Source organism: Eschscholzia californica, unplaced genomic scaffold, assembly GCF_041429995.1.
Source record: "Eschscholzia californica isolate CP2 unplaced genomic scaffold, dmEscCali1.0.p SCAF_4, whole genome shotgun sequence".
In the NCBI taxonomy this organism is placed as follows: domain Eukaryota; kingdom Viridiplantae; phylum Streptophyta; class Magnoliopsida; order Ranunculales; family Papaveraceae; genus Eschscholzia; species Eschscholzia californica.
In genome coordinates, this window is record NW_028238461.1 from 1,425,558 (window position 1) to 1,451,494 (window position 25,937).

The following is a 25,937-nucleotide window of genomic DNA, read 5'->3' on the forward strand; positions in this document are numbered from 1 at the left end:
GTCAACAAAAAAGTAAGAAGTTTTTGAGCAATGGGTTTTGGCTTATGAGTTATGACTATTTCCAAACTTTGGAAAAAGTAGTAGTAGGCCCTACCCTCCCTACTTGTTATCACAAAACTAGATAAGAAACTTAAGTCTAATAAATCATCAACTCTACTTTAATTCAATGCTCCCTTATATTCCTGGTCATTTCCCCAAATATATATACAAACACTTTTTCACCTCCCTTGTCTCTAAAACTCTCTCTTTCTCTCTCTACTTCGATTTGATTCACAGTAATCAAATTACTTTAATATCACACTCCTCCTCCTCTTATCAGTTATCACCTCACCAAGGGCATAATCCGTAATTAGTTTCAATTCCTTGGGTAATTTTCAATTCTTCTTCTTCTTCTTCTTCGTCGTTTTGAGCTTTATTAGTTATACGATATACTAACAGAGTTTGAATTGTTATCTGAAATTGAAAAGGTTTTTAATCTATTATTATTAGGGTTAGGGTTTTAGTTTTCAGCTCTAAAAATGGTTCCTGTCGATCGTTATTCTGATGATGTTCGAATGATACCGCCGGAGAATCCACAACCTTTACAATCTCGACCGTTTGATGATTATCACATGAGAATTCCTCCTACTCAGATCGATCATGATGACGTTGATGATGAAGGTAGATATAAATACGAAGACCACGACGATGATGATGATGATGATGATGGAGGTGGTGATGAAACAGAAGATGATCTTAGAGATGAAGTACCACCAGTGAATTCCTCCGGAGGAAGAAGAAGGGTTTCAATGAATTATGATAATTTTGGTCCTATTCCAACTCGGACGGGTGAACTGACTCTTTCATTTGAAGGAGAAGTTTATGTTTTTCCTTCAATCAGTTATGAAAAGGTTTCTTCTTCTTCTTTCTCTCATCTCTGTTTCAATTCCTCTGTTTTTTTTTAATCTTCTTTTTTCTCAAAGGAAAACATAGTGGATTTCTCATACTTGAGGCTAAGGAATGAAGTTTGGTTTTAGGTGGAAATTTCGGTAGACATGGAAACATTTGACTGAAAATATTTTGAAATTTATTTCTTTGACAAGGCATTGTTAAGTTAAATTTCGATTTGGATTGAAATTCGGTAGGCATAATTTTTTAATTTCCTTGACTTGAGGTATTGCTTATAATTCAGTACTATGAACTACAAAGGGATGAATTGGTTAGGTTTCAGCCACTAAGTTTTCGGATCAGTGATGGTGATGATAAGGGAAGTATGAATGAACATTTTGTGTGAAGTGAGGTTAAGTCATACTAATAGACTAATACTAGTTGTTACTAATTTTGAATGAAGTTGGAACTCTGAAGTATAAGATTAAACAGGATTCCGGCTGGGGCGAAACCACTAGTAGGCTAACCGGAGTTAGCCTACTAATTTTCCCTTTATTTGGACCTAACAAGTTAAACTTTTCCAGGTCTATGCTAATTATCTCGGATCAATCCATCAATTACACTACAAGAATTCTTTGTTCTGCCTCTCAATTTAAGTTGGTATTGTTAATATTTCGGACAAGTTATAAGTGGTTTATAATCATGTATAGAGTATGGATAGAACTTTTGTACGTATAGTAATCGAGAAGAGAATTTGAAGATAGGAGTAAGATGTTCATGAAGTTCTTAAGTAATGTATTTGACACTCTGATACAACAGGAGTTGAGGATTTGGATAAAAAGATTCTGGGAAATTTTCCTCGTAGTATGATGTGATATTAGCATTTGGCACAAAGGCGGAGTGAAAAATGTATTTGGTTTTGAAACATTTTGAACCTCTAGTACAAGAAAGTCTTTGTTAATGTGATTATGTTATGAGCTTTTTGATCCGTCCAAGTTTCATGTATAGAATAATATCCTTATCTTTCGCTTTTGTTAGCAGCGTTCTCTTTAGGGTGTTTGGGAGTGTCGACACCTAAGTTCACCTCTGTTGTTTTATTTGTTATGTGGTTCAACTTGCTGCTCTCGCCTTAATTCCTTTTTGAACCAATGAATAATTTACAGTAAGTGCTTTGTAACAGGTGCAAGCAGTTCTTTTGCTTTTAGGAGGTCGTGATGTACCTCCGAGCGTGCCTACGGTCGACCCCTCCTTTCACCAGAACAATAGGGTACTCCTGAAACTTTTTAAAATCATGGTAATGTTTTCGTCGTCTTCTCTCTCTTAATTCACAGATCACTGTTGTTCTCCTAGGGTATGAGCAATGCTCCAAAGCGTTCCAACCTATCACGAAGAATTGCTTCTCTTGTACGGTTTCGTGAAAAGCGAAAAGAACGATGTTACGATAAAAAAATCCGATATAATGTCCGTAAAGAGGTTGCTCAGAGGTAAGTGAGATACCTAGATACTAATCACCTATTGTACTTGTTTGCCAAATCAGCTAGTTTTTATTCAACTTAGAATCAGTATAGGACTTAGGTTACTCCTCTTGTATAGAACTTCAATAAGCAAATAGCAGTGGTAAGATTAAAGTATGTTGCTTTTGAAGATGTAAATCCTTGATTTGCGATTGTGATAGAAGTATGTAAGTTAAATCTTCTAATGCAGTAATATTCGGTGTCCAATAGCTGGTTCTTGGTAAAGTAATCTACCGATTAAACTATTAAATATTTAAAAGAAATTTTACTTTTCCATTTATTCATATAGGATGCACCGTAAGAAGGGTCAATTTGCATCCTTAAAACATGGAACCCTCGCTTCTAGTTGGGATTCCTCTCAAAGTGGTCTTCAGGGCGGTGGTAATCCTCCTCCAGAAAATGTGTGAGTCACTTTCTTGTTTCTTCTTTTGCAAATATGATTGACAGTCATAAAATGTGAACTTCTAGGAGAAGTATCAAACATGCCTCTCCAATTCTTGTGTGAATTTTAATGTTTTCATAATATTTTGTAATCGTTATGTAGTCCGCGAAGATGTCAACATTGTGGCATCAGTGAGAATGCGACTCCAGCTATGCGTCGTGGGCCAGCTGGTCAACGGACTTTATGCAATGCATGCGGCTTAATGTGGGCGAACAAGGTTGATATAACGTTACAAATTAGATTCTTTCTTGTTTGACATTTCTCTTGTTATTTGCTGCTGTTGCTTTGAAATGTATTTTCCCTGCATTCTGCCCTGGATTTTCTTTTTTATTTAATTTGGATTCTACCAGCATTCTTATCTATAAACTAAATTGGAATGAAATGGAACTTGGGTGGCATACTGATTCCTTTTTCTACATCTATGCTGCTCTTAACTTCTCGTAAGAACATGAACTTCCATATGTCAAGTCAAAGGGGCTAGGCCAAACTATTCTTTCTTAATTGTGATCACTTGATTATAATTTGAAGATCATATTTTTAGTTGCAATTTTTTTGTTGAAACGTATTTTAAGTTACATGATAACTTAATTGTTAAGATTCAAAGTTATTTTGTTTCTCAAACTTCTCTATCTGATATCCCCAAGTGGCAGTCAAAAGACATAAAGTAAAAAAGAATAGAAGGGTTAAGAGAAGAGACGAAGATTCAGGTAGAGTTATATGTATGAACTATGAACTACTGATACCGTTGTAGTTCTTTCACCTACTGTTTGGTATTTTGGCCTTATAACACCAGCTTCGGTGAAATATTTGAAAGGAGCCTAATGCTTGTGACTGATAACTTCATAGTTACAAATTATTCGGGTTGTAATTTAGATATCTACCATATTTGTATCAAGTGCAGTGAGAAAACATATGTTGCAATATTGAATTATTAACTTTGTTTTGAGTAATGAATTTGTAACTTGTTCGCTCTATTTACTTCTTGTCATACTTTATCTGTCTCACTGATTCTCAGTTTGCAGGGGACACTAAGAGATCTCACAAAAACTGGAAGAAGTGTTCCTATTAGTCAAAATGAGCAGGTATAGTTTAACCTCGAATTGTCTCTCATTTATACGTCAAATACAGGGTCTTAAGCTTTTGATGTACCCCTTGTTTGTCATGTATCTTTGAGGGCATTCTCTATCAATTTAAAGAAGAAAATACGAGATTCATCTATTAAACTATTACTAATGTTATATCCGTCATCTTGCATTTTCAGGAGAGGCCGGGTGTTACAGTTATACCTATGAATACAAGGGATTCCTCAGCTGCTCCAGATGAGCAGGTTAGAATTCTTAGGAGTCTTTTACAGATGACGTACTCGAAACAAGTGGATAAATTTTAAGCTTACAGGCACTATAAAAAAAAATGGCATTCTTCATTGTCTAATTTTAAAAAATTTTAAAAAAGAATTGTTGCGATCTAGCGATTTTGCTCATGTTATCTCCCTTACCTGCAGAGAACTCCTCAAGGTCTTAATCCTGGAACTGGTGATCCTTCCTCCAACCCAGTTGAGCAGGTCCAGGTCCTCTTTCCATGATCTAAATTACTTGTAGGCCATGTTTGGCGCGCGGAATGGAATGTGAATGTCAGGAATCTCATTCCATAATGGTGTTTGGTTCACGGGATTGCGATTCCTCCTCAAGGGGGTTTCCCGGATCCCAGGGGGTAGGTGAGTTAGCGATTCCCTCTCCCTTGGAATCGAAAATTAAATAATCTACGTACAAATCAATCTGAACCAATCCTATTCCTGACCAAACTAAACACTTCAGCGATTACTAAGAATCACATTACAGGGTTGCTGTTCATGGTAATCACATTCCATTCCGCGCGCCAAACATGGCGGTAGTGTTATTAACGAATTCTCCTTCTGTCGTTTGCATTTTATGTTAATAACTCTTCTTCTTCGTCTTCTAATTTAATATATCTGTTTAGTTACTAATGCATTACCATACCTTATCAACCAACGTGTTCATAGTCTACATGATGTTTAAGTTTTGACTGTCCTTTGGTTGGATCTGAAACAGACTTCAACTAATTATGTTCTTAATACTGTCTCTGTTAAAGCACTGATTTTCATAAATGGGATTCTGACAAAATTGAACGAACAGGGAAGCCCGGAAGATACAAAACCTTCAACGGTGGACCTCAGAAATCCATATGTTGCTACTGCCAAGGTACTATTTCTTCATAAATTATCAACTTGTCGTAACTCGATGAACCTATTCCGATTATAACAATGACTTTTCATTACATGGGGAAGTTGTAGTTTTCCATTTTTTTGGGTATAGTTTACCCATTTTCTTGAATTATATGGTTATTGGGTTTGGATTTGCAGGAAACATCTGAAGACTTAACTAAGCCTCTACCGGTTCACACCCAAAGCTCTTCTGCCAAAGACAGCGAGCAGGTATAAACTATGTATCTAGCTGGGACAGCAAAAACACCTTTGAGTCTCTTTAGCTATCTTCTGTTTGATTATGTCCTAGCTACGGGGTGGTACCTGTGATATTCTGTTCGTTCCTTGGCCCAACTTTGTTACTGTGTTTTACTCACTTGTCATCCTTTTGGGGAAACCTGATGGTCTCAGCACTCTCTCTTTACCTATCTTCTGCTGATTATATCCTAGCTACAGGCTGGTACTGCTAATATATGTTTCTTGGTTAAGTGAAGATTTCTCATCTGAATCTAGATTTTGTGAACCCGCAGGGAATTATGGGTCAGCCCCGTCATGTTTCAACAAGAAATGCTGAGACTCATTCGAACTCAAACGAAAAGGTACGAGAATATTCGCAGAACCATCAGGTCATCTTTACTCTTCATACGTAACTGATTCCTTATCTGTTGACTGTCCTTCCTGACTACTAATTTTTAATTACAGAGAGGCTTTTAACTTCAACATGGAGAAAAATTGTTTATAGCTCAGGCGTTAGCTAAACGACGTACACCGGATAACAATGGCTTCCCGACAAGAAAAAAAAGATAGAGAAGTATTGGATGACAAGGTATAGATTAGTTGTGTTTATAGGTAGGTGATAATGGCACTATTATCATCATGTTTGTGTGCTGTTGTTGTTGAGCTTTGTTGGTCTCAAATATCTCTTTCTTGACCAACAGAGCCAAATTTAGTTTCATCTGTTAGTTTGATTGTGTTTGTATATATATAAAAGTATAGAAATAAGATAAGATTTTGTGATTTAAGACATGCATGAACAGTTCCCAGGGCTTGCAGAAAGATGATCAAAGGGTTGGTTGATTCTTTGTTTTATACTTTTCGAAACAATTCAATATGATCAAAGTGTTTAAATTCATCAAAAATAAACATCTATAATATATGTATCTAAATTAAGCTGGTTTCTAAGATTGAGAATAGCTTTGTTACAATACTGAGCTATCTAAGAGCTTTATTGACCCATTTAAAGTATATCTTTCTCGGCTACTCTCACTCTATCTCTCTCTATATATAATATATGTGGGTTTACTTACAAAACCTTGGGATTCCTGGAAGCCGAAAACCCTATCTAGCTGAAGATAATGTATAAAAGTAAACATTGCTGCTGAAAAGCAGCAGCTCTACATTTTACTGATACATAAGTAAATCGATCAGCTGCTTCAACTTGGTCACCATGATTGTGAACCACCATCATCACCTGTACTTCAGCTGCATGTTCTTATTTTATTCAAGTGTCACTCGGTGATGCTCCGAAATCTTTCTCCAAGGCTATCACTGAGTCAAATAATTTACGACATCTCAGGTAATCTGATTTGAAAATGTAGCAAAGCGGGAACCCTAAGCATTATCAGATACTGGGGCGAGGGGAATCGTGGAAGTCTTCGTATGGAGAGGATCCACTTGATTCATCCCCACTTTCAATTGGTGAGTGTTCTTCCCTTGGTGTAGAAGGAAGTGAATCCCTCTGTTGAGAAGTTCCACCTGCAATTTGAGAAGAGAACCTTCAACAAGTAGATGACAGTAACAAATGAAAATGACATCAAATAGGAGTTTCAAACTCAATATTCAGTATTTGGAGAAAATCGGCCAGGGCACACCAAGAAGACAACGTATATTGGTAACAATAGAAATTATGCCGTCCACAAATATTATTTTTACTTATTGTAGTTGGCATATAAAAATCTTCGAATATCTCAAATACCACAATTGAGATCATAAAGATGTGCTAACGGAAACATACCAAGATAAACAAAAAGGTGAGTAAAAGGAAGGGAGAAAATGCAAACCTTTTTGCCCTCTTCGAAACTTCTTTGTGTGCCTTCTAAGGAGCCTTTTAGCTTTTGTTATTGTCAGTTGTCTAGCAAAGGGTGAGAATTCAGTATCACTCTCACTATAGTCACCTTGATAATCATTCTCTCCATCACCCCTCATAGTTCGCAAAACGAATGCCTTGGCCTTTCGGCGTTGAGAATTGAAGAGCCCCCTTATGGAGGTGACAAATCCGTCACCAGCTCCATCATTTGGTCGTTTAAGAAAAGCTACAGGGAGATCCTGTTTACCAGGTTTCTCTCCATCACTATCGCTGAAATGAAGATCGGTATCAGGAATACCGGTTATACTTGGATCCCTATGGCTATGTGCTTTATCCTTGAACTTCTTTCCCTGTGAAAGTTAGAGAAATTGGAAATAATCAGTTCCAATTAAACTCATTTAATCTGTCACACTTTCGGTTCCTATATTGCAGAGAAGTTATACCTGCATTCCTGTTACAGACTTCAAGACTCCCCAAATAATATGCTTCTTAACGCGTGAAAAGAGTCTTCTCCAGGTTCCAGTGAAGTCGACACGATGAAATGAATCCATCAGCAACCTGAGTTCAGTTACTGCAAATCTGGACCCTTCATAAGTAACCAGTAATTCAACCTACAAAATTAAAACATATGTTAATACACCCCAAAAAAAGTTACATTATTCTTTCTTTTCGAGATAAAGGTAAAATTAAGTTTTAATATAATTTTGCGCAATTCAAAGGGTTAAACTGAACCCACCTGACTTATCTTAATATTGTGAAATTCCATCATCTTGCGAGGCCTTTTTTCATCGCTCGACTTTCCAACCTTCTTTTCTTCGTGGGAAGGGCGACCAGGTTTTACTGACTTGTTGTCTTTCGATTTATATCTTGACGATTCATCCAGGTTTTCTGTTGTTGAACATAAAGGTCCACTTCTCGGGGAGTTAACTTGCAAAACGAGTTCATTAGCCACAGACTCAACAACATTCTCCTCCCAACTTCTATCAAATGAAGAGGTCCGCCTCAATTCTGTTGGTGCTTTACCGTTTCTTAACTTTGAGGCCTACATTAGGCAAAATTGAGCAAATATCATACACAACAATCTGTCACTTGATATCAACGCTCAGAGCGAGTGTTTGACCTTCTAAGTTCTAATAAGTCACTAAAGTTGGTTAACCAGTTTTAGGACTGGTCTATCGTGTATATGTATACCATGTGCAGGTGCACTACTATTAATTCAATGCTTCATTAAACCATTGAGCTTATATACCATTTAAGAGTTCAGGAAACTTACTTGGGAAGTGTCTCCATGAGAAGAAGACTGACTACTAGAAGCAATAACAGGTGCACTTGATCTCGATAATAAGTCTGATGAATGGCTGATTGATGTGGATCCTTCATGGACTGATCCACCTTTCTTCACACGCTTTGAACCAGCAGTTGTCGATACCTTCCAAACTTCCTGCATTTTCAAAAGGATGACAGTTAGCAATGTTTCAGTTGGCCAAATAAGTTTTAGTATAACACTGCGTCGCCATAAACTTTTAAATATATGCAGCTTGCCTGTCGTCTTAACGAGTCTTGTTCTTCTTCTGGGAAAAGATATGCCCACATCATCCTGTACATTGTTTCAGTCAAGTGTATCTTCAGTGGGTATATCTCTACCTACAGTAATCATACGTCATTATGTTAGTATATATGCAGTTTGTTCACCAACATTGCTTACGGATATAGAAATTAGAGAATGGGCCTAATAGAAAGAGTAACTCCTTCACTTGAGTAATCCAAAACATCTTAGCTTAAGGGCCAAGAAGGGTATTTGCTAAAAGAGGGAATTGTACAATGTTCACAAAAATCTTCACTCCAGAATCTTGAAAGAGATTCATAGTTTTAAGTTAATTCTCAACAAATCCGCTTCTGCAATTTTCTCCAAGACAAGTACTATGGGCTAGCTAAGAGATAAATTGCTACAAATGGCCAAGAACTTTGCATCGTATTCTTTTTAGGGTTTCCAAAAAAAATAAGGGTTGCCCAGGTGTACAACATTTCCTCGTAAAGTAGTAGTCTTCTCTTTGGAATAGATCTCATTTTGAAATGGATTCTCGTCATGCTCAATAGCAACAACTACTTCAACAATTTACTAAAATTTTCATACAACCCTGTAAAAGATTATATTATTAAGAAAAACTGATGACCTGGAAAAGTTCAAGAGTAGAGGTTCCATCATTTGGTGCTCCTTGTTTTGCATCAACACGGAGCATTACATTTCTGCAGCCAAAATAACAGATATTGAGATAATTTACCTTAAGTTGCATTCAGTTGTAATCCATAATATACCAGTACGTGGGCAAATAACATCTGTATTTGACACTTATGAATCTAGTGGGATTAATGGTTAATGAAGGGGGCAGAGCGATTTTTCTAAATGTATACACAGATAATCAGTGTTCATACATTCTGCTTCTTCGATAATCAAATGCTTGATAAATCCAACTCAGATACTCTTGTTTGTAGATATCATGTGTACTTCCATAAAACTGTGTTATAACCATAAATACCACTCTCCTACGCCGTGTGCCCATTTATATAACTACTAGGATTGATTAACATTTAAACAAAGGTGTTTCTGACCAAATGATAGAAATTCTTCCTAAGATTTGTAAAAGTATCGGTTCAGGATGTTGTTTCTGGTATAACTTCAACACCCATTCATGCTCCTATGTTTTATAAATGAGGTAATGACATCCCACAGGTTACTGTGGTTAGGGTGAAAATGTGATATGACGATCCCAATGAAGTGTAAGAAGAGGTGGCAACATTCTGGCCTTTCAACAGGCTCAGTCTGACAGCATAAAATGACCAACAACCCAAAGGTTATGCTGTCCTAGGAGGCTAATGGGAGGACATATAATATAGTACTCTCCACTACAACAGAGCTGCCCAAAAATTAGAAAATGCGCATTATGATGATACAACAATTATTATTACTTCATTCGTACAAAAATGTAAACCTATGAAGACAACAAGCATCAACAAGGCTAGAAATGGAGGGCATGCAGTCATAGAGCTTGTAATTTGAAAGGAAATAGAACTTTTGGATAAAAAAAATTTTAAGAGGCAAAGGGATACTAAATCTAAAAGTAAAATTGCATGTAAAAGAATCAGAAAAGGGCATATATGATTACACAAAACGACTCATGCACAACTGTTTGAGGAGTAAGTAATTGTATGGGGGCACAATATATAAATACAAGGAAAAATGTGAACACTGACCAAGTAGACAGAAGAAAACAGAAATTCTAGACATGCAACAGTCATTTAGCAGTGTCAAGTGTCCTAGGAATTGCAAGAGAATTGGAGATACTAGTATACTACTACATACTTTCCCCAGTCAGGAGGAGGATTCCAAGCGGCTAACAACGTATTTGATTTGGAGTTGGGCAAACAGTTCCTCACAACTATTGACTTGGTTGTGAACTGAGCAATTCCAACATCTTTGTAATCTCGATCAAAATCATATACCTGCCAAAAAGAACACTGTGAGATGAGACTCCTGAAATGTTGATACAAGTCGGTTGAGGATTGGTGAAAATGCTTTAGATTTTCAACTCTTCTAACATTACAGCTCTCGTGCTACCAAGAGCCTATTGTATATATGTCTCCGTCCCCTCTTTTTCCTTTTCCCAAGCCATATAGATTCAACTAGTGATCCTCTGATCATCACCGCACCCACATATAGGTAAACCAAATGAAATGAGTCTATAGGACAAAACATATTAGTAAGAAGCAAAAGGCCAATAACTACAAACTAGCAAAAAAGGTGGAAGATCTTAATTCCCCCCAAAACCATCTAAAGATATATTATAGAAAGTGCCAGTAACAACTTAAATACTTCAACACCAATGTAGGTGGCAAGGTGCCCAGGTGCATATTACATATGAACTATGAAACAAAATGCTTCTTGGACATCAATAATGTTGTGATATTTCATTATCGAAATTTCGTCTTTTGCATTAGAACTTATCTCACCATGTTATTTATCTCGGCTTCAGCAAAAGATTTACCATCTGCAAGCATGCCCCATACCACTTTATTGATTTTCAATGAGATACGCATGGCATAAGAAGGACTTTTGTTCTTCTCCTTCTCTGTCAGTCGTAATTGTGCAGCGTTCTGGAGAGCACCCCTTAGAGCTGCAGATGCTTTCTTTCTAGAGTTTTGGGTGTTAACCAGCTCTTTCTTCAATCCATGTGCCTGAAAGTACGAAATTGCGAAGTAGGGCATCTAAAACAAATTGAAAACACTACCAACCTCGAAAATTCAGATTAGGCATTGACAGATGCGAAAAACTCCCAACCAGTAGTTTGGACACTAAAGTAACATAATCGCTACAATTGCACTATTAACTGTTCAAAGGATTCATGACGTACCAGTATTGACCTTCCACATGTTATCATCCATAAAGTATCAATCTTTTCTGGAGATGGGCATGACTCCCCAGAAATGGTATTGGTAGAAGAGGACAGCTTCCTAATGTCATCAAGAAGCAACTTCCGCTCTTGTTCTGCTTTTTCAAGCCTGATTCTTGCAAGCTCTACCTCTTCAACACCGTCAGGAACCACCTCATCCGCCTCTTCTTCAACATCTTCATCATTCTCAACGAGAGTGGATATACTACTTTTCCGAGGTCTGAATGACAAAAGTTAAATGAGATACTTCAAATTCAAGGTCTGAACTGAAGAATGCATCTCTAGAAAAACATGATGTTTGTACGCTCGCTCCTCTTTTGAAATAGAAAGAAAGAAAATTTACAAGGTCCAGTTGGCTTCTCTGGAGAAGACAAGCTTTAGAAAGAAAATTTACAAGGTCCAGTTGGCTTCTCTGGAGAAAACAAGCTTTAGATTGTTCATATTCAGTTTGAGTTGAGCCTGATTACTCTAGATCCTCAGACTGATACTATCTCAAAGGAATAGTATGTTCTGAAAAGTGGTTGAAGAGCCCTCTGGGGCGTATTTGGGGCTCTAACACCTTGAAGCACACGCCTTGTCGACCCAAACGGAGGCACGATTCATTTTATGCCTTGATGGTTCGAGGCTTACACTCGTACAAACAGGGGCTTTAACATAGTAAAATGATATATGTTGTGTGGATTAAGTCTAAAATTTGTAAGCATTCGCAACTTAAAAAAAAAGACAAACAAAATTGGACATATCTATATATCAACTTCAATTTTTTGTGTAAATGTGAATTAGGGAGTCAATTAGTCAAAATTGACCCACTTTCTCTTTTTTTAGCCATTTATTCAGTTGCTACTCCAATCGTTTATGTTTATATATTGCTGTGTATGTGGTAGTGGTAACTTGCTAATTACGTAATGTTACAATAAATTGAGAAGTTGAGGTTACTTCTCTACCTCCTTGAGGCTACACCTAACCTAATGAAAGAAAACCTCATCAAGGCCAACAACATCCTATTAATTGGAACCACTAAACCATGTAGAAAGAAGAAAAAATGAGAGAGAGAGAGAGTGAATTGCTCCATAGAAACACTTCAAAAAGAAAAAGTAAAAGTAGTATGTCCTCACTTGGGAAGCCTTGCAAACAGAAGGTTGCTCAGTACATCCAGCATAACCTGGAATTGGCGGGATGTCATTGTTGCAGTAATATTAGGAGAATTGAAGGTTAGCTCTTTTAACGGCTTAACCTGCAATATCATAAATAAGGAACACTTTAATTTCAAAAAAATTTACAAGTTAATGGATGTTACTCAGTTCTTTAATAATCTACCATCTTGTACAAAATTTGTTATGGTTGATGCCGAAGAGTGCTACTCCGAGAGAAATAATTTGCAGAATAATTTAGAAATTCTAAGAAAACAACAGTAATCAAACCTTCAAATCTGCAGTTCCACCTTTGTGCCTGGTGTATCTGAAGTACATAATACAAGGCATAAACACCCTTTCAAGTAGAGCACCAGTACGCTTTACTTTCGGAGAGCTCCTGAGGATTTTTGGAAGCCACTGTAGTCCAGCCCCTGGATCAACATCAGTTGGTGCTACATGAGCTTGAACATGCTCCAGCATCACTGACAACTCCCCACGATTCCAAGTCAGTTCAGGTTGAGATTCTTGAGTACGTACATTTTCAGTAGTACCAAGTGCTTGTTCAATCATCTCATAACCAACATGAATAACTGAATGAAATGAACGAGCTAAGACTCGACCACTGGCTGCAGCAAGAAGAAATCTTCCCTGGGTAGATAGGATTATAGGAATATAAGAAATAGTAACATAACTGATTCATAAATCCAGACAAAAAATAACTGTTGTTCAAGTTCAACTCACATTAGCAAAATTATAAGAAGTTCAGATATTTTCGTAGAAGTATATGGTAACAAATATCTAAAGAAATAAATAACATCAAGGTGCAAACTTCCCAACAAAAGAGACAGGGGACATTGAAAACAATGTACTCACATTAGCTTCCTCTGAGTGAAGATTAAATTGAGGTTGAATAACATTCACCATGAAATGCCGTGTCCCCTCCTCCCCGGAATCATCCATGTTATTGTTTTTTGCTTTTAAAGAACAAAAAAATTATCAGACACAAAAGAGTCAGCAAGAAAGACCTCCAATTATTCTAGGAAATTGACGAAACTTCAGTGACTATTAGATTATGACATCATGGGATATCATGTGTATCCCTGATGAACTTTTTTAAACTACAAGCAATAACAGTAGACACCTGAAACAATTGTTATTTGTGACCCCCAAAAGTTCTATAACAAATATAAGCAATTCCCGATCTGATAAAACAGGTTTAAGGTATTATAAGACTTACCACCTGAACCCGATGCTGAACTTTCAATTTTAGCCGAATGAGATGGAGATGAATTTGAACCTGAGCTGTCCACATGTGGAGATTCGTGAGTAGAATCTTGGACGGTAGAAGGTGAAAGCTTACTAGCATCCTCTTGAGGCTTTTCAGATTCATTGGGAACTTTATTCTTCTCAAGCAACTTTCTCTGTGTATATTGCCGAGAAGGAGAAGGTTTTGGAGGCTGAAATGCTTTGGATAATCCACCAACGAATGACCACACAGCATCTCTATTCTCAATCGTCCATAAAAGCTTTAGACCATAAACGAAAACCCGCTGACAGTTATCAGCAATTACTACATTAAATCCATCATCATCACTTGGATCGGATCGTGTATGCTCCTCACTCTCACTACCATTTTCAAACTCTGACCTAACATACGTTGTCTCAAAATTCTGTTTTCCAGTTTCTTGCCAAGCTAATAATTTCACTGGGTCGGCCTTTGGAGAATGCCTTCTTATAGTAAAATAGTCAGATGATAATAGAAATCCATCATCTTTTTGCTTCTCTGTGCAACCACTCATATAACTACATTTGTCATTGCTAACTCTGTCCGTTGATGTGGATACTGAATCTTTACTCTTTACCACTTGAACTTCTTTTGAAGCAGGAGAATCTTCTTTATTCAAATACGCCTTTAGCATGTGAAGGTCAATACCCATGTAAACAATATCAAGAGGATCACGCTTAGAATCAAAAGTAAAGTTTTGCCTGCCACGGCCATAACAGAGTTCAACCTTCAACCTTGTCATTCTAAACGTCAGTCCCCTGGCAGGATCATCTTCATCTAGCGGCATATATTTGATACAAGTTGGCATGGAATCAATACGAAGCATAAATTCTGTCATCACCTTGTCAAGAGACAAATTGCCTGATCTGGGGATTCTTGGGACTCCAAAACGTGGCCATCGAGAGAAAGAACGCAACTTATTAGGAGGAAGATAGTTGAGATACCAGAATTTGATAACCCAGGCCAAATCGTGGGCACCAACATTCAAGGTCGGAGTATCAACCAAGATATTTTTCAACAATTTGTTTGCTTCTGCTGCAGAGGAGGGTGATACTGGAACAGGGGGACGAAAAGAAATATTCCATCTAAGGGATAGAGAAGTGGATCTGAAGGGGTCATAGACTATTGAACGTGTTTTCCCTTCAACAGGAAGTGCCCATAAATAATGATTGAGTGGATCGCCAGAATCGCATTCCCAGTCCATAGTGACGTTAATACTCAAAGCAGGAACTTCAAGGAATGGTGCACCTGGAGGCACACCATCAAGAAGTTTTAAACTGCAATTGTTTACTAAGCTCGCCAAACTGCTCAAGAAAAATTTGAAATCCTCTGATGAAAGACAAACAAGGCCATCTGAATGCTCGATCACCAGGTAACCAGATACAACATGAAGTTTGTCAAGCTTTTCATAGGGATCAGTTGACCCAAGAATGTCCCATTTGGTCTCCTTAAAATGCAAACTAACTTTTCCATGTATATAGTTCCTTACTTCATCCCACCATGGTAAGCTCTTCTCCTTCTTAGGTAGCTGAACTAACGGACCACTATTCCTAACACTTAGGTTAGCCCTGCGAAGAGCTACTGTAAAAGCATAGCTTATATCTGTAAAAGCTGGTTCAAAACCCACTCCATATCCAATGTACCCTTTCTGAAAATGTAAAGGCAGATCTGTGTATGTTTTCATTGGTGGAGTTGTACCGCTCATAGACCGAAGCATGCGCACTTTCCACCATCTCCCTATGAACACATCTTGTTGCATTTGTGGTTGAAAACATGTTGCCTGCATACCAACATAGAGAGAGAGAGAGAGAGTTATTTGTCAAGATGACGTGATCAGGCAGCCGATAATGAAGAGAAAATACACCATGAAAAAAATCATAGAAAGTTACCTGCTGTGCTAAGACAAGACGCCCCTCACATTTACCCACACTTCCAGAGAACATTGGAGTATAATCTCTAATCTGAACAACAAGAGAAGCTGTACTCAATAGAATATTGGACCCATACATTCGAGAAAATGGTATTTTATTGTCTAGAGCAACAGGATCAATTTCCTTTATAGTATCAACCATCCCAGCATCACCACCTTCTATTTTTGTCAAAGTTACATCCAAGTCTGTTGAGCAAATAGATAGAAGGGAAGCTCTCGAAGCAGTAAGCTTAAAACCAGCTTGAAATCCTTCCTTATACGCACCTGATCCTTCCGTGAACACCAGATTCTTGCACGCCTGGTAGTATGACTGAAATGACTGCTTATGGAGGTCTTCTCTCAATCTTTGAACAGCTGAAGTATCATGTAAATCAATATCAACCCCGTTATAGTTAATCACCTTTCTTTCAGCTGAACAAGAGGATCCCTCCGGCTGATCAACATTTTTACAAGTACACTGACTAGTGCCTTCTGAGACAAGATTGTCAAGAAACTTCAATCTAATAGCCAATTCACAAGCCTCATTTTTCATCAGATGATAATGTTGATCAAGCCAACCCTGCATTGGCTCTTCCTCAATATCTGCTGTAAGCTTACGTATACAAAATTTCACACGTCCAAATTTTGAGGGAGAGGAACTACTAGGTTTATTAAGTTTCAAGCTTTCTTTGTTGGGGAAAATAAGATTAGCTTTAGCAGTTGTGATAAGCTTCAATCCTCGCAACATATCCTCAACTGCATCTTCAATAGCCCGCAACTGCAATCTGTAAGGCATGCAAATGTGAACATCAAGACCTTGAATAACCCAATCCCATGTCCTCGTTTGTACTTTTGCATCTGAAAGAGATGACTTAGGAATTCGAGAAATTTGCATCCGGCTACTTTTGAAGACCCTGGTATCATTAAAGCTAAGCATAAGTCCTTCAAGCAGCACTCCGATCCGAGCATTCTCAGAAAATATTGACTGAACCTGAACCTTCACATCAACACCGTCCCCAACCTCAGCATCTATATTCAACATTTCCACATCAATGGCCAAAATAGATTCTTGTTTCTTGTGGTGTTTGTCAAGTTGTTGAAGTGGCTCTGCATTATTATCCTTTTTATTTGATTCTACTAAATTTTTCCCATTTTCTTCCTTCACTTGATTGTGAAGCTTCTGGTGGTGTACCATTAACCTCAAACGCAACACGAGCTCAAACAGTGATATATGTGCATCAGGCTCCCACCTCAGAGAAATATCAGTTGCACTGAAAAGAGAGCAAAGAGCAATCCCACTATTATGCGCACCACCAGAACGGCGTACAAATTTTGCATTTTTCATATCAAACAAAGTTACTTCTTTGTCGGGCCTCTGCTCATCAGAAAATTCCAGGTAGATAGATTTAGCTCTTTCAAGGTCTGTTTGGATGGAGCTCTTCTCCTTGTCCACACAGACACTAAGATGGAAGATATCAAGAGACACCGAGTATTTCTGATGTTTACAACCCTCGGGCATTAGGGATATAATGTTTGCTTGGCGTGGTGCACCATCAGCACAAACATTAATAGTCACTTTACCGCCTTGTGATCCATAATTGACTCTCTTCGGGTCTGCCACTACTGCATCTTCAACACCCACATCACCACAAAATTTTACAGAACATTTCTCAAGATTTAGTTTCAAGAGCTGAACCCCTTTCCCTGACTGTTTATTAGTGGGGACACCCCTATTTGGTGTTTTTCTTTTTCCAGAAGACAGACTTTTTAAAAGTGACTGAAAGGACATTGCAGTTGATATAAGTGATTCGACACGCTGGTAGCTTAAGTATATGCCCATAGAAGTAACATCAACAGAGAGGACCAACTTAGACCTACCAGAAATATGTTCTTCATGTGACTCCGCTTCCTTTTTCCCCCAATCAAGACTCACTTTTGCTATATGCATCAAAGAACCTGTGTTGGTTTCTACTCCAAAGAGGCTTTCCTTCAGACATTCTTGATATTCATCAGCCATGTGTAAATGTAACTCACCAAGTTCCATGTGCACTGCAGTTCCTGTGGCCGCTATATTATTTGCAAACACATGCGAAGATTGTGAGCAGCCCTACACCATGAAGGAATCAACACTATGAGATTTTATTTATATAATACAATATATATAATATAATATATAAACAAAGCATTTCAATCCTAAAATCAACAAGCCTTCAATAGGTCCAGATGCATTTCTTTTTAACAGAATAGCCTAGTTAAAACTAGTTTACACAAATTTATCTGGATATTTTAATTATTTATACACACTAGATAATCTAAACCCAGTCAAAATAGTAAAATATCAAAACAGCCGAACATACACCTCAAGTAGCACTTGATAATAAAATACCAAAAGAAATTTATGAACAGCATAAATTACTAAATTATAAATACGTAGTAGTTAACTGGGAGGCTTGGATGTCGTGAAATATCATCCTAAGTCTCCCTATCCTATGTACATAGCTATTCTATTTCAATAATATATTCATTCTAAGTTTTCAAAAAACTAAATTATAAATATGGGGCCAAGATAAGGATATGGCACGTAGCACCTATGAATCTCGGGAATCGGGGTTTCTACACAAACCACAGGCAAAATCAATTTTTCGCCCATGTTAAGAACTGAACATTAAACAAGACCATTCAGCCTGTTACATGACTATTCATTATTTACTAATTACTAATATGTATAGACATAGAAACAACTAACCACTGATCAAGTCAAATATTTACAGGTCATTTTATGCATTTTCCAATGTGAGAAACAATGAGAATTAGCAGAGACACTGATAGATTAAAAAAAAAAATAGAAGGTACAATATTACAGGAAGAGAATAAAAGATAAATAGAAGGGACAATATTACAGGGACTATAATAGCACACATTATCACGTATCATGCATGGGAGTATGGTATCACGATTCGCACACCTTTCAAAAGTGTACGCTATTCCAAATTGTTAAGTTTGTGGCCATCCAACTCAAAACCAATTGGCAATGAGTGGAGAGGACCTATACTTTATATTCTTGGTTGCTAGTTACTCATTCTCCCATGTGGGACTATTCTCACACGCCCCCTCACGTGTGGCGTTCTTTGAACCTAACACGTGTATTTTTTTTTTCTCTACGGGTGACGTGGAGCAAGTGTGGCTTTTAAGCCTATCACGTGTGGGCCTAGCTCTGATACCATGTTAAGTTTGTGGCCATCCAACTCAAAACCAATTGGCAATGAGTGGAGAGGACCTATACTTTATATTCTTGGTTGCTAGTTACTCATTCTCCCATGTGGGACTATTCTCACACAAATTAAGACTTATCAATTACAAAGGACATCAACATAGCTGGTACTTACATGGTACAATGGGGAGCCACTCAGGCTATAAAGCACTATAGTCATTTCTGGAGCAGACACTGTGCAAGTCCACATGATGGCATTAAGCTTGTCAGTCGTTTGTGACTTTTGGATTCTAGAGCTTTCCTCCCGAAGCACCGTTTTTTTCTTTTTAGACATCTGAAGGCTCATCCATGGCTTTATTCTACTCATGATGATGTTGCATTGGGTACCGCCGAGCTTGACATCAACTTCAGCTCTAAGAGATGCTGCTGGCTGAAGGAAAAGACGTCAGGAATAACAAAGTCTAAAGAATTAAGAAATGAACAGAGAAAAAAGTAGAAAAGAACGCAATGAATATTCAAAAACAGAAAGATAACAGAAAAAGGTTCAGCACACTGGTCAGTATGGTAGTGGAGATGCCATATGCTCCTATCTTAAAAGAATACCATATTATAGGCTCTGCAATATTCCATATCCACCATCATAACTTTCACCAGAAATTGCTAGCTTCGATCTCAGACTTTCACAACACCATAAACCATCAATATCTATTTAAGAGGACCCCGGTACTTTCCTGAAGGTTAATATCCCTAGCAGGTGCATAAGTGGCAACTCCAAGATTTGACGACGGGAATAGGTAAAATTTTAGTTTAAAATGTTATTCTCCTATCAATCAACTATTTGATAACTTTAAAATGCTTATAGAGATAAGATATTCTCTAAAGATGGAGCAATTGCCACGATTAAAAGACAAATCTACTACTTTTATTTTGGATAAGTGGGAAATTACAATATAAATTCAAGTCAAGTGCAGCGAGGTGTCCATCAAAATGCAACCTGAACGGAGGAGCTGACAGAAAGATAAACATCACATGTCCATACATATGTTATTGTCTGCAAACGTACAGACCACACGCTTGGGAAACACCCTTTCCAATTAAAGCGCCACTGATAGCCAGATAAGGTCAATGACAATGGACATGTAATAATCAGAAGATGAAGGCTTACCAGTGTCGGAATGTATAAAGAAGAAACCACAGCAAGTTTCAATATCTCGAATATAGAAGTGCCACCTTCTCTAAGAAGCTGAAAAGATGATGGAGAAATCGTCAGCGTCACCAAATAGAAAATCTGCACAATGTAACTGACATATTACTACTGCAAACTGAATTGCCTAAGGATTACAAAATAGGTACATGTATTTCACTGAAGTCCAGCTGAGCATCAAAGCGTGTACTTTCCCCCACGTCTTCGTTGAACAGCGATTTGCTACTTCTCAATTGAATGCCCGTCACATTACTATCGATAACCAGATTTTGGGCTCGGTGCACAAACCTCACATCCAGTTTTGGCAGATTGAAGCTAACCTTCCAGAGAAAATACAATTTGTTAATTGATGTGTTAAGAAGCTTTCAAAAACTTGCCGTACCTATATCAAAAGTTTTATCTTCAGTATCATCTGAAACTTCCAAATACGCAACCTGGGATCACGAGTTCGACATCAAACCCAACTAACCTTTTCAGGAAACAAGGAAGTGTACTTCTTAAGTGACAGAACTGCACTTTGCTTCTTCTCTGATGTTTTAGCTGCTAGAATGTCTGAAGTAGCCCCTTCAGCTATATCTTCCTTAACCAAAGTTTGTACAGGAGACTTGCTCTTTAGAAACAATTCCTCGTTTAAATTCAAGGAGACCTGCCCGCTTGTAACATCTATGTTTCTGATGATGACGCCTACCTCCCTGTTGATATATTTAGTTCCATTAGTTTAGAAATATTTCCATGAGTGCACGACTACAGACAGAAGACTAAACATAAAGGTAACAAAACAAGGTATGCTGCCTCCTTATATTAGTTGGCTTATAACAAGAAAAGACCCAGTTTAAAATTGTCCCTAATTATCCAATATTATTTATTTACTGTTTAGGAGTTTGACGATATGCGTAGTTAGTTTATTTGTATTATTTCTTGTTGGGATACTTAAAAGACCTGCAGTACCCAAGAATCACTTTGACCCCGAAGAAGTATTTAATAGTAGTTAAAACTTAAAAGGTCGAATTAACAAGTAGTGATGCATCTTGATCATTCTGATGATCCTCAAGAGAAAATCAAGTCATTTGGCCCCATCCATCTTCGCCGAAGGTTAACAGTGGAATAATTGATCAGTGGTACTCTGATTTCTTGCTAGTGCTCATATCATGGAGATCATCCACACCAAAACCGTTATGATTATCTAAAAATAAGACCCCATAGAAGTGTCTATGAGTCTATGACTATGATGCTCTTCAACATTTAAGTCTTTTGTCAGAACATCCTCAGATGAGCAAAACAATTAAGCCCAAAGTTCTCAGTACTAAGGGCAAACTCAACAGTTGCGGGCTGGGCTCCCTGAGAGGCTTGGAGACCTTTTCCAAAGTAGCCGTTAGGCCCCAACGGCTATTTTTTGGCTCCTATTAAAGGAGATTCACTCCATGAAATTTCTTAGACATGAAATGGAAATATTGCGATCATTTCAACCGAAATATTTCAAAATTTAAGCATTATTAAGAGAAACTTAGTTAAATTTCGGTTCGATGGAAATTTCGGAGGCATAAATGACCGAATTATTTCGAAATTTAATTCCTTGCTTGAAACTTAGTGGTTATTTGGCCATGTTACAAGGAAACCTAAAAGGCGGGGAAAATTATGATGACCGGAATTACTAAAGAATTTAATTCTGTAAACTCGTGTCTTTAATTTTTTTTTTCCAAAATCATGATTAGCTTTTAATATTTGGTTTTGCAGTTGAAGATCGTACATATCTTGTTCAAGAAAGTAGAGGAAGAACGCGAGAGAAAGTAACTAATTCAAGAAACGATGTCGATGGAAGGCCTTAATGCTATAACATGTACCCATTCCACACCAAAATCTAGTATATATCTTGTTCTTACATATATTCATTCAGAGTTTCAAAAAAAGAAATGGATAAGCAAAGGTAGGAACTCACCTATCATGCCCAAATTCACAAGAGAAGGAAAATTCTTCACACAGCAAGGTAGATGAGCCTCTCTCCATCATTCCTAACGACGTTTGACTGTCAGAAATACTTTCTCCGGAGTTATAACAGCATGAATGGTCGAAACTGAGCCGCGACTCACCCATATGAACAAGTATAGGTTGAAGGTGGACTTTGACAGATAAAGTGGGTTCTGATCCATCTTTGAATATGTCAACTCTTAGATCCTTGACCTCAGTTGTAGCTTTGGGCACCTGCAATAAGTAAGAAATGCATAAAAAGATAGGGTAATACGCTTAAAACTAATAATAATAATATATTAAAAAAATAAAAAAGGACCAAATGTGGAGGTTGTTTCTAGTACTCAAAAACCAAGAAACTTCGCTACGATAATCTAGGACATAAAAAAATTTAGAATCTTGGAAAAGCTAATAACATAAAAGAAACAACTACGCACAAGCATCCACACTCTTTTACCATAAATGTTTTGTAGACCAAACATCAATGAGCCAAGAAATTGAGAAATAAACAGAATGCAGTAAATGAATCGAAATTGCTAACTGAAACAACAAAAGAAATGATGACATCAACATTTACCAAATAATCACATAATCAACCAATGTGTGTACCTTGACAACTAATTCTGTCACAGAAACTGACAAAAATCTTGCCATGTTAGCCACAACCATCCACTTTCCTCTGCCAGAGTAACGGGGTCTTCCAGATTTCTTCCCAGATGTCGCCTTTTTCACACTTTTCGTTGAAGGCCTTATTACAATTTCCAAATCACATATTAACAACTGAAGCTTTGGGTCCCTGGAAATAAAACCAACCCCAAGCTTGACCAGAGATTGGCGCAGGCTGAGTTTGATTTCGCCAACAGATACAGATTCAACAGCACCCTAACAGAAATTACGAGTCAGACATAGATAAGCAAGCTGCGAGGAACGGAAAATTTTCATTAAAATGGCATGCTGTTACGCCTCTATTCTTCCAGACCATCACAAAAGCAAGATAGCTCGAGTTGAAACAAAGTTTCCATGTGCGCTAGAATGTCCTAAGTAAAGAGCTGGTTAATGAGTTAATATATCCTAAGAACAATGAAATATTTAGAGAGAGCAAAAGGCAGCTATTCCTCGTACAAGTTTCTTTAAGTGTTTGTGCTTTAGCATCCACACCAAACAAACAAAGATTTTCATGTGCAGGACTGCAGCAGAACCTAGCTAAAGCTATAGAGCAAATACTTGCATTCTGTCAACAAGTAACACCATTATTTGCAAGACTAGGGATTATGGTTTTCGTTTGTAATCTTATAAGTATTATTACAACAAAAAATGCATCTGCCAAATACCTCAATAGTCTAAAAATTGAATTGAGAAAAGGAATGAAAGATGCAAGTTCACTACAGTAACCACTCACAATATGGGATCAACAAATCTCTATATACGTGTCGAAAGAGGAAAATCATCGCAATTTTTCACCTTTTACTCTTCACTAGTAAAACAGATTACGAAAATGTAACTTACGCTGACAATAATTTACAAAAGATTCATATCAGAAGTCAGAACTTATCAACGCCACAAAAGCCCATGATATTACTCCGATGACTCAACCCATATCATCTACCTTACAAGAGCATATCCGTTTACCATCTTTTTATTCATGCCAGAGACAGAATATTGATGAGAAAGCCTAGGAGTGCAGGGTAATGCCAAATTGCCAACACAGACAACATAGCATTTTGATGGCAAAAGTCCAAAACAAGGAATGAGCTAAAAGAGAAGACCTTTTTGAATTTCACAACCACATCCCTTAAACAGTTCCATCCAGCAACACGAAATCCGACAGATGCTCCCATTACACGGCTTAGGAACCAAGCCAACAGCCTTGATGTGAATCTGTAACAAGATGCATAAAGGAAAAAAGGGACAACTTTAAATTCTAAAAACATCACATTGATAGTTCCTTAATCCCACAAAGCCTACAACTGGAAGCATTTTAAGCAGAGGTAAGAATCAATATTCATATACAAATATAACTATTATTAGTAGGACCAAATTCAAGTAATGTGTGATTTCTTAAGACACGGTCAATTCCACTAATTGTTTTTTGATCTTTTGAGGTACTCGAATAGTGCTACATCTTATGTAAGCATGGATCCCAAACTATAAAAAGCAGTTGTAGAAAAAGCAAGAATTTTGTAACACCAATAATAAGTGACTTTAAGAGGTCAGCTCAGTCTCACATTTCATCCAAACCCACTTATGGGTAAGGAAGTGGTTTAAGAAGTGAACTGGATAAAGCTTGTTCCACCGTTAACTACTGTATTTTTTGGGTGAGAGATAAGATAACTCAATAGCTCTACATGCAAAAAAAAATGCACCAAATTCTCAATGAATTTAGTGCATTCTGAACCACATAAGCACCATATAGTGTATTAAGCTTGTTCAAAATGATTTAAGATCAGTTTCCAAGTTTTAAACTTCATCAAGTATTCAAGTTTCTAGTTAAGCATTTCTAGATCAAAGACTCACTGATCCCAGCTAGTGCAAAAATACAGTGAATTCACAAAAGCAAAAAAAAAAATAAAAAAATCACTGATCAACGTAAAAAGAAGTACCAAAAGTAAAACAATTGAACGAAAATTAAGAACAAAAATCGTTTAGATTAACTTACATGAAGATAATCCATCCAATAACTGATAAAAGTAAGAACATGAAGAGAAATTTGACAGGTGAAAACGCCATTCCAACCAAACAAATTACCGATCTTACTTAATTGATCTTCAATAATAATCGTTTCATTAGAAGAACACAAAGAAGAACCAGATGAGGTAAAACTCATCCACAACAACATTCTTCATATCAGTTATCAAGTTGTAATAACTTCAAAAACCTAATTCCATTTCTGAGAAATCCTTCCAAGCTTCTGAGGAAGTGTTGACGGTGACGAACCGTGATGTTGTTTCAGTAAGTAGAGATCGACAAGTGATAATTTTTTTACGATTTTAGAGAGAGAGAGAGAGAAAGTAGAGAGAGATAGAGAAGGTAAAGAGTTATACTACAACTTTGGATCCGCGATCTGAAAACCAGAAGAAACTGATTTTAAAAGAACTGGTTCTTATTTCTGTGGGAATTTGGATTCGATGGAATTTTAGATCCGGTTTGGTTCGGGTACATTAGTTCTTCATTTTCGATAAAAGTGCATGATATGTCTTTGTCATTTGTGAAATGTCATTTATGCCCCCATTAACAATGACAATGCCGGCTTTTACTGTTTTGATTTTGGATCTGGATTTATTGGACCAAGCTCTCTTTTGGCCCACCACCCAAACTTTGCAATTTTATGGGTGTAACCATGGACTTCCAATATTCTCAACAAAAAAAAAAAAAAAAAAATGGACTTCCTGCAAATATAGGGGTGGGAATCAGGTCTGGTCGGGTGACTGTGGTTTCACTCTCTCATCGAGCCATGTCGGTTGGACTCTGAAATTTTAAGTCTATTAAAATTATGGGGTGTTTATCATAAATTGGCTTCCAAAATTTGTTCAAACCTGCATAGCCTTTCAGTTATTCAAGTTTTATGACACCCAAAATGACTACTCCTCAGCTCAATAAGACATGAATTTTATAACATGTTAGCAGTAAGAATTTTATATAATGTCTAATTAAT

General features: G+C 37.3%; 2 protein-coding genes across 8 annotated transcripts; one reads left to right on the forward strand and one right to left on the reverse strand.

Moving 5' to 3' along the window:
* The first annotated feature begins 202 nt into the window (after positions 1-202).
* LOC147541324 (GATA transcription factor 18-like) lies at positions 203-6,187 on the forward strand. Of its 6 annotated transcripts, XM_086673447.1 has the most exons (13): positions 230-367; positions 490-890; positions 2,048-2,134; positions 2,218-2,351; positions 2,671-2,784; positions 2,926-3,040; positions 3,846-3,905; positions 4,085-4,150; positions 4,325-4,384; positions 4,977-5,042; positions 5,204-5,275; positions 5,575-5,643; positions 5,747-6,121. In XM_086673447.1, the coding sequence occupies exons 2-13, from the start codon at positions 519-521 to the stop codon at positions 5,756-5,758; spliced, it is 1,227 nt and encodes a 408-aa protein (XP_086529573.1). In that variant the 5' UTR covers positions 230-367; positions 490-518; the 3' UTR covers positions 5,759-6,121. The 6 variants fall into 6 exon arrangements, with proteins under 6 accessions (XP_086529574.1, XP_086529573.1, XP_086529569.1 ...); XM_086673448.1 differs by lacking the exon at positions 4,325-4,384 and having other exon boundaries at positions 203-367; positions 5,575-5,670; positions 5,747-6,187; XM_086673443.1 differs by lacking the exon at positions 230-367 and having other exon boundaries at positions 395-890; positions 4,325-4,390; positions 5,575-5,670; positions 5,747-5,889.
* LOC147541325 (protein SABRE-like) lies at positions 6,156-25,414 on the reverse strand. 2 transcript variants are annotated; one of them, XM_086673441.1, is made up of 24 exons: positions 24,942-25,357; positions 24,052-24,163; positions 22,895-23,167; positions 22,408-22,519; positions 22,257-22,329; positions 20,790-21,012; positions 20,470-20,640; positions 20,282-20,359; positions 19,292-19,546; positions 15,886-18,012; positions 13,949-15,776; positions 13,585-13,685; positions 13,000-13,359; positions 12,694-12,812; positions 11,540-11,798; positions 11,139-11,363; positions 10,492-10,631; positions 9,305-9,377; positions 8,673-8,774; positions 8,404-8,571; positions 7,867-8,172; positions 7,574-7,741; positions 7,105-7,480; positions 6,156-6,799 (listed from the first exon to the last, which is right to left on the reverse strand). In XM_086673441.1, the coding sequence occupies exons 1-24, from the start codon at positions 25,010-25,012 to the stop codon at positions 6,666-6,668; spliced, it is 7,854 nt and encodes a 2,617-aa protein (XP_086529567.1). In that variant the 5' UTR covers positions 25,013-25,357; the 3' UTR covers positions 6,156-6,665. The 2 variants fall into 2 exon arrangements, with proteins under 2 accessions (XP_086529567.1, XP_086529566.1); XM_086673440.1 differs by having other exon boundaries at positions 22,257-22,519; positions 24,942-25,414.
* Between the last annotated feature and the right edge of the window lie 523 nt (positions 25,415-25,937).

Coding starts and splice junctions, on each gene's coding strand:
- LOC147541325 (XM_086673440.1), bottom strand. CDS start 25,012: ATGGCGTTTTCACCTGTCAAATTTCTCTTCATGTTCTTACTTTTATCA. Junction 19,547..20,281: donor CTTTATACATTCCGACACTG/GTAAGCCTTCAT, acceptor CTTTTCCTTCAG/CCAGCAGCATCTCTTAGAGC. Junction 18,013..19,291: donor GTGGCTCCCCATTGTACCAT/GTAAGTACCAGC, acceptor TTCATGGTGTAG/GGCTGCTCACAATCTTCGCA.
- LOC147541324 (XM_086673443.1), top strand. CDS start 519: ATGGTTCCTGTCGATCGTTATTCTGATGATGTTCGAATGATACCGCCG. Junction 891..2,047: donor CTTCAATCAGTTATGAAAAG/GTTTCTTCTTCT, acceptor GCTTTGTAACAG/GTGCAAGCAGTTCTTTTGCT. Junction 2,352..2,670: donor CGTAAAGAGGTTGCTCAGAG/GTAAGTGAGATA, acceptor TTATTCATATAG/GATGCACCGTAAGAAGGGTC.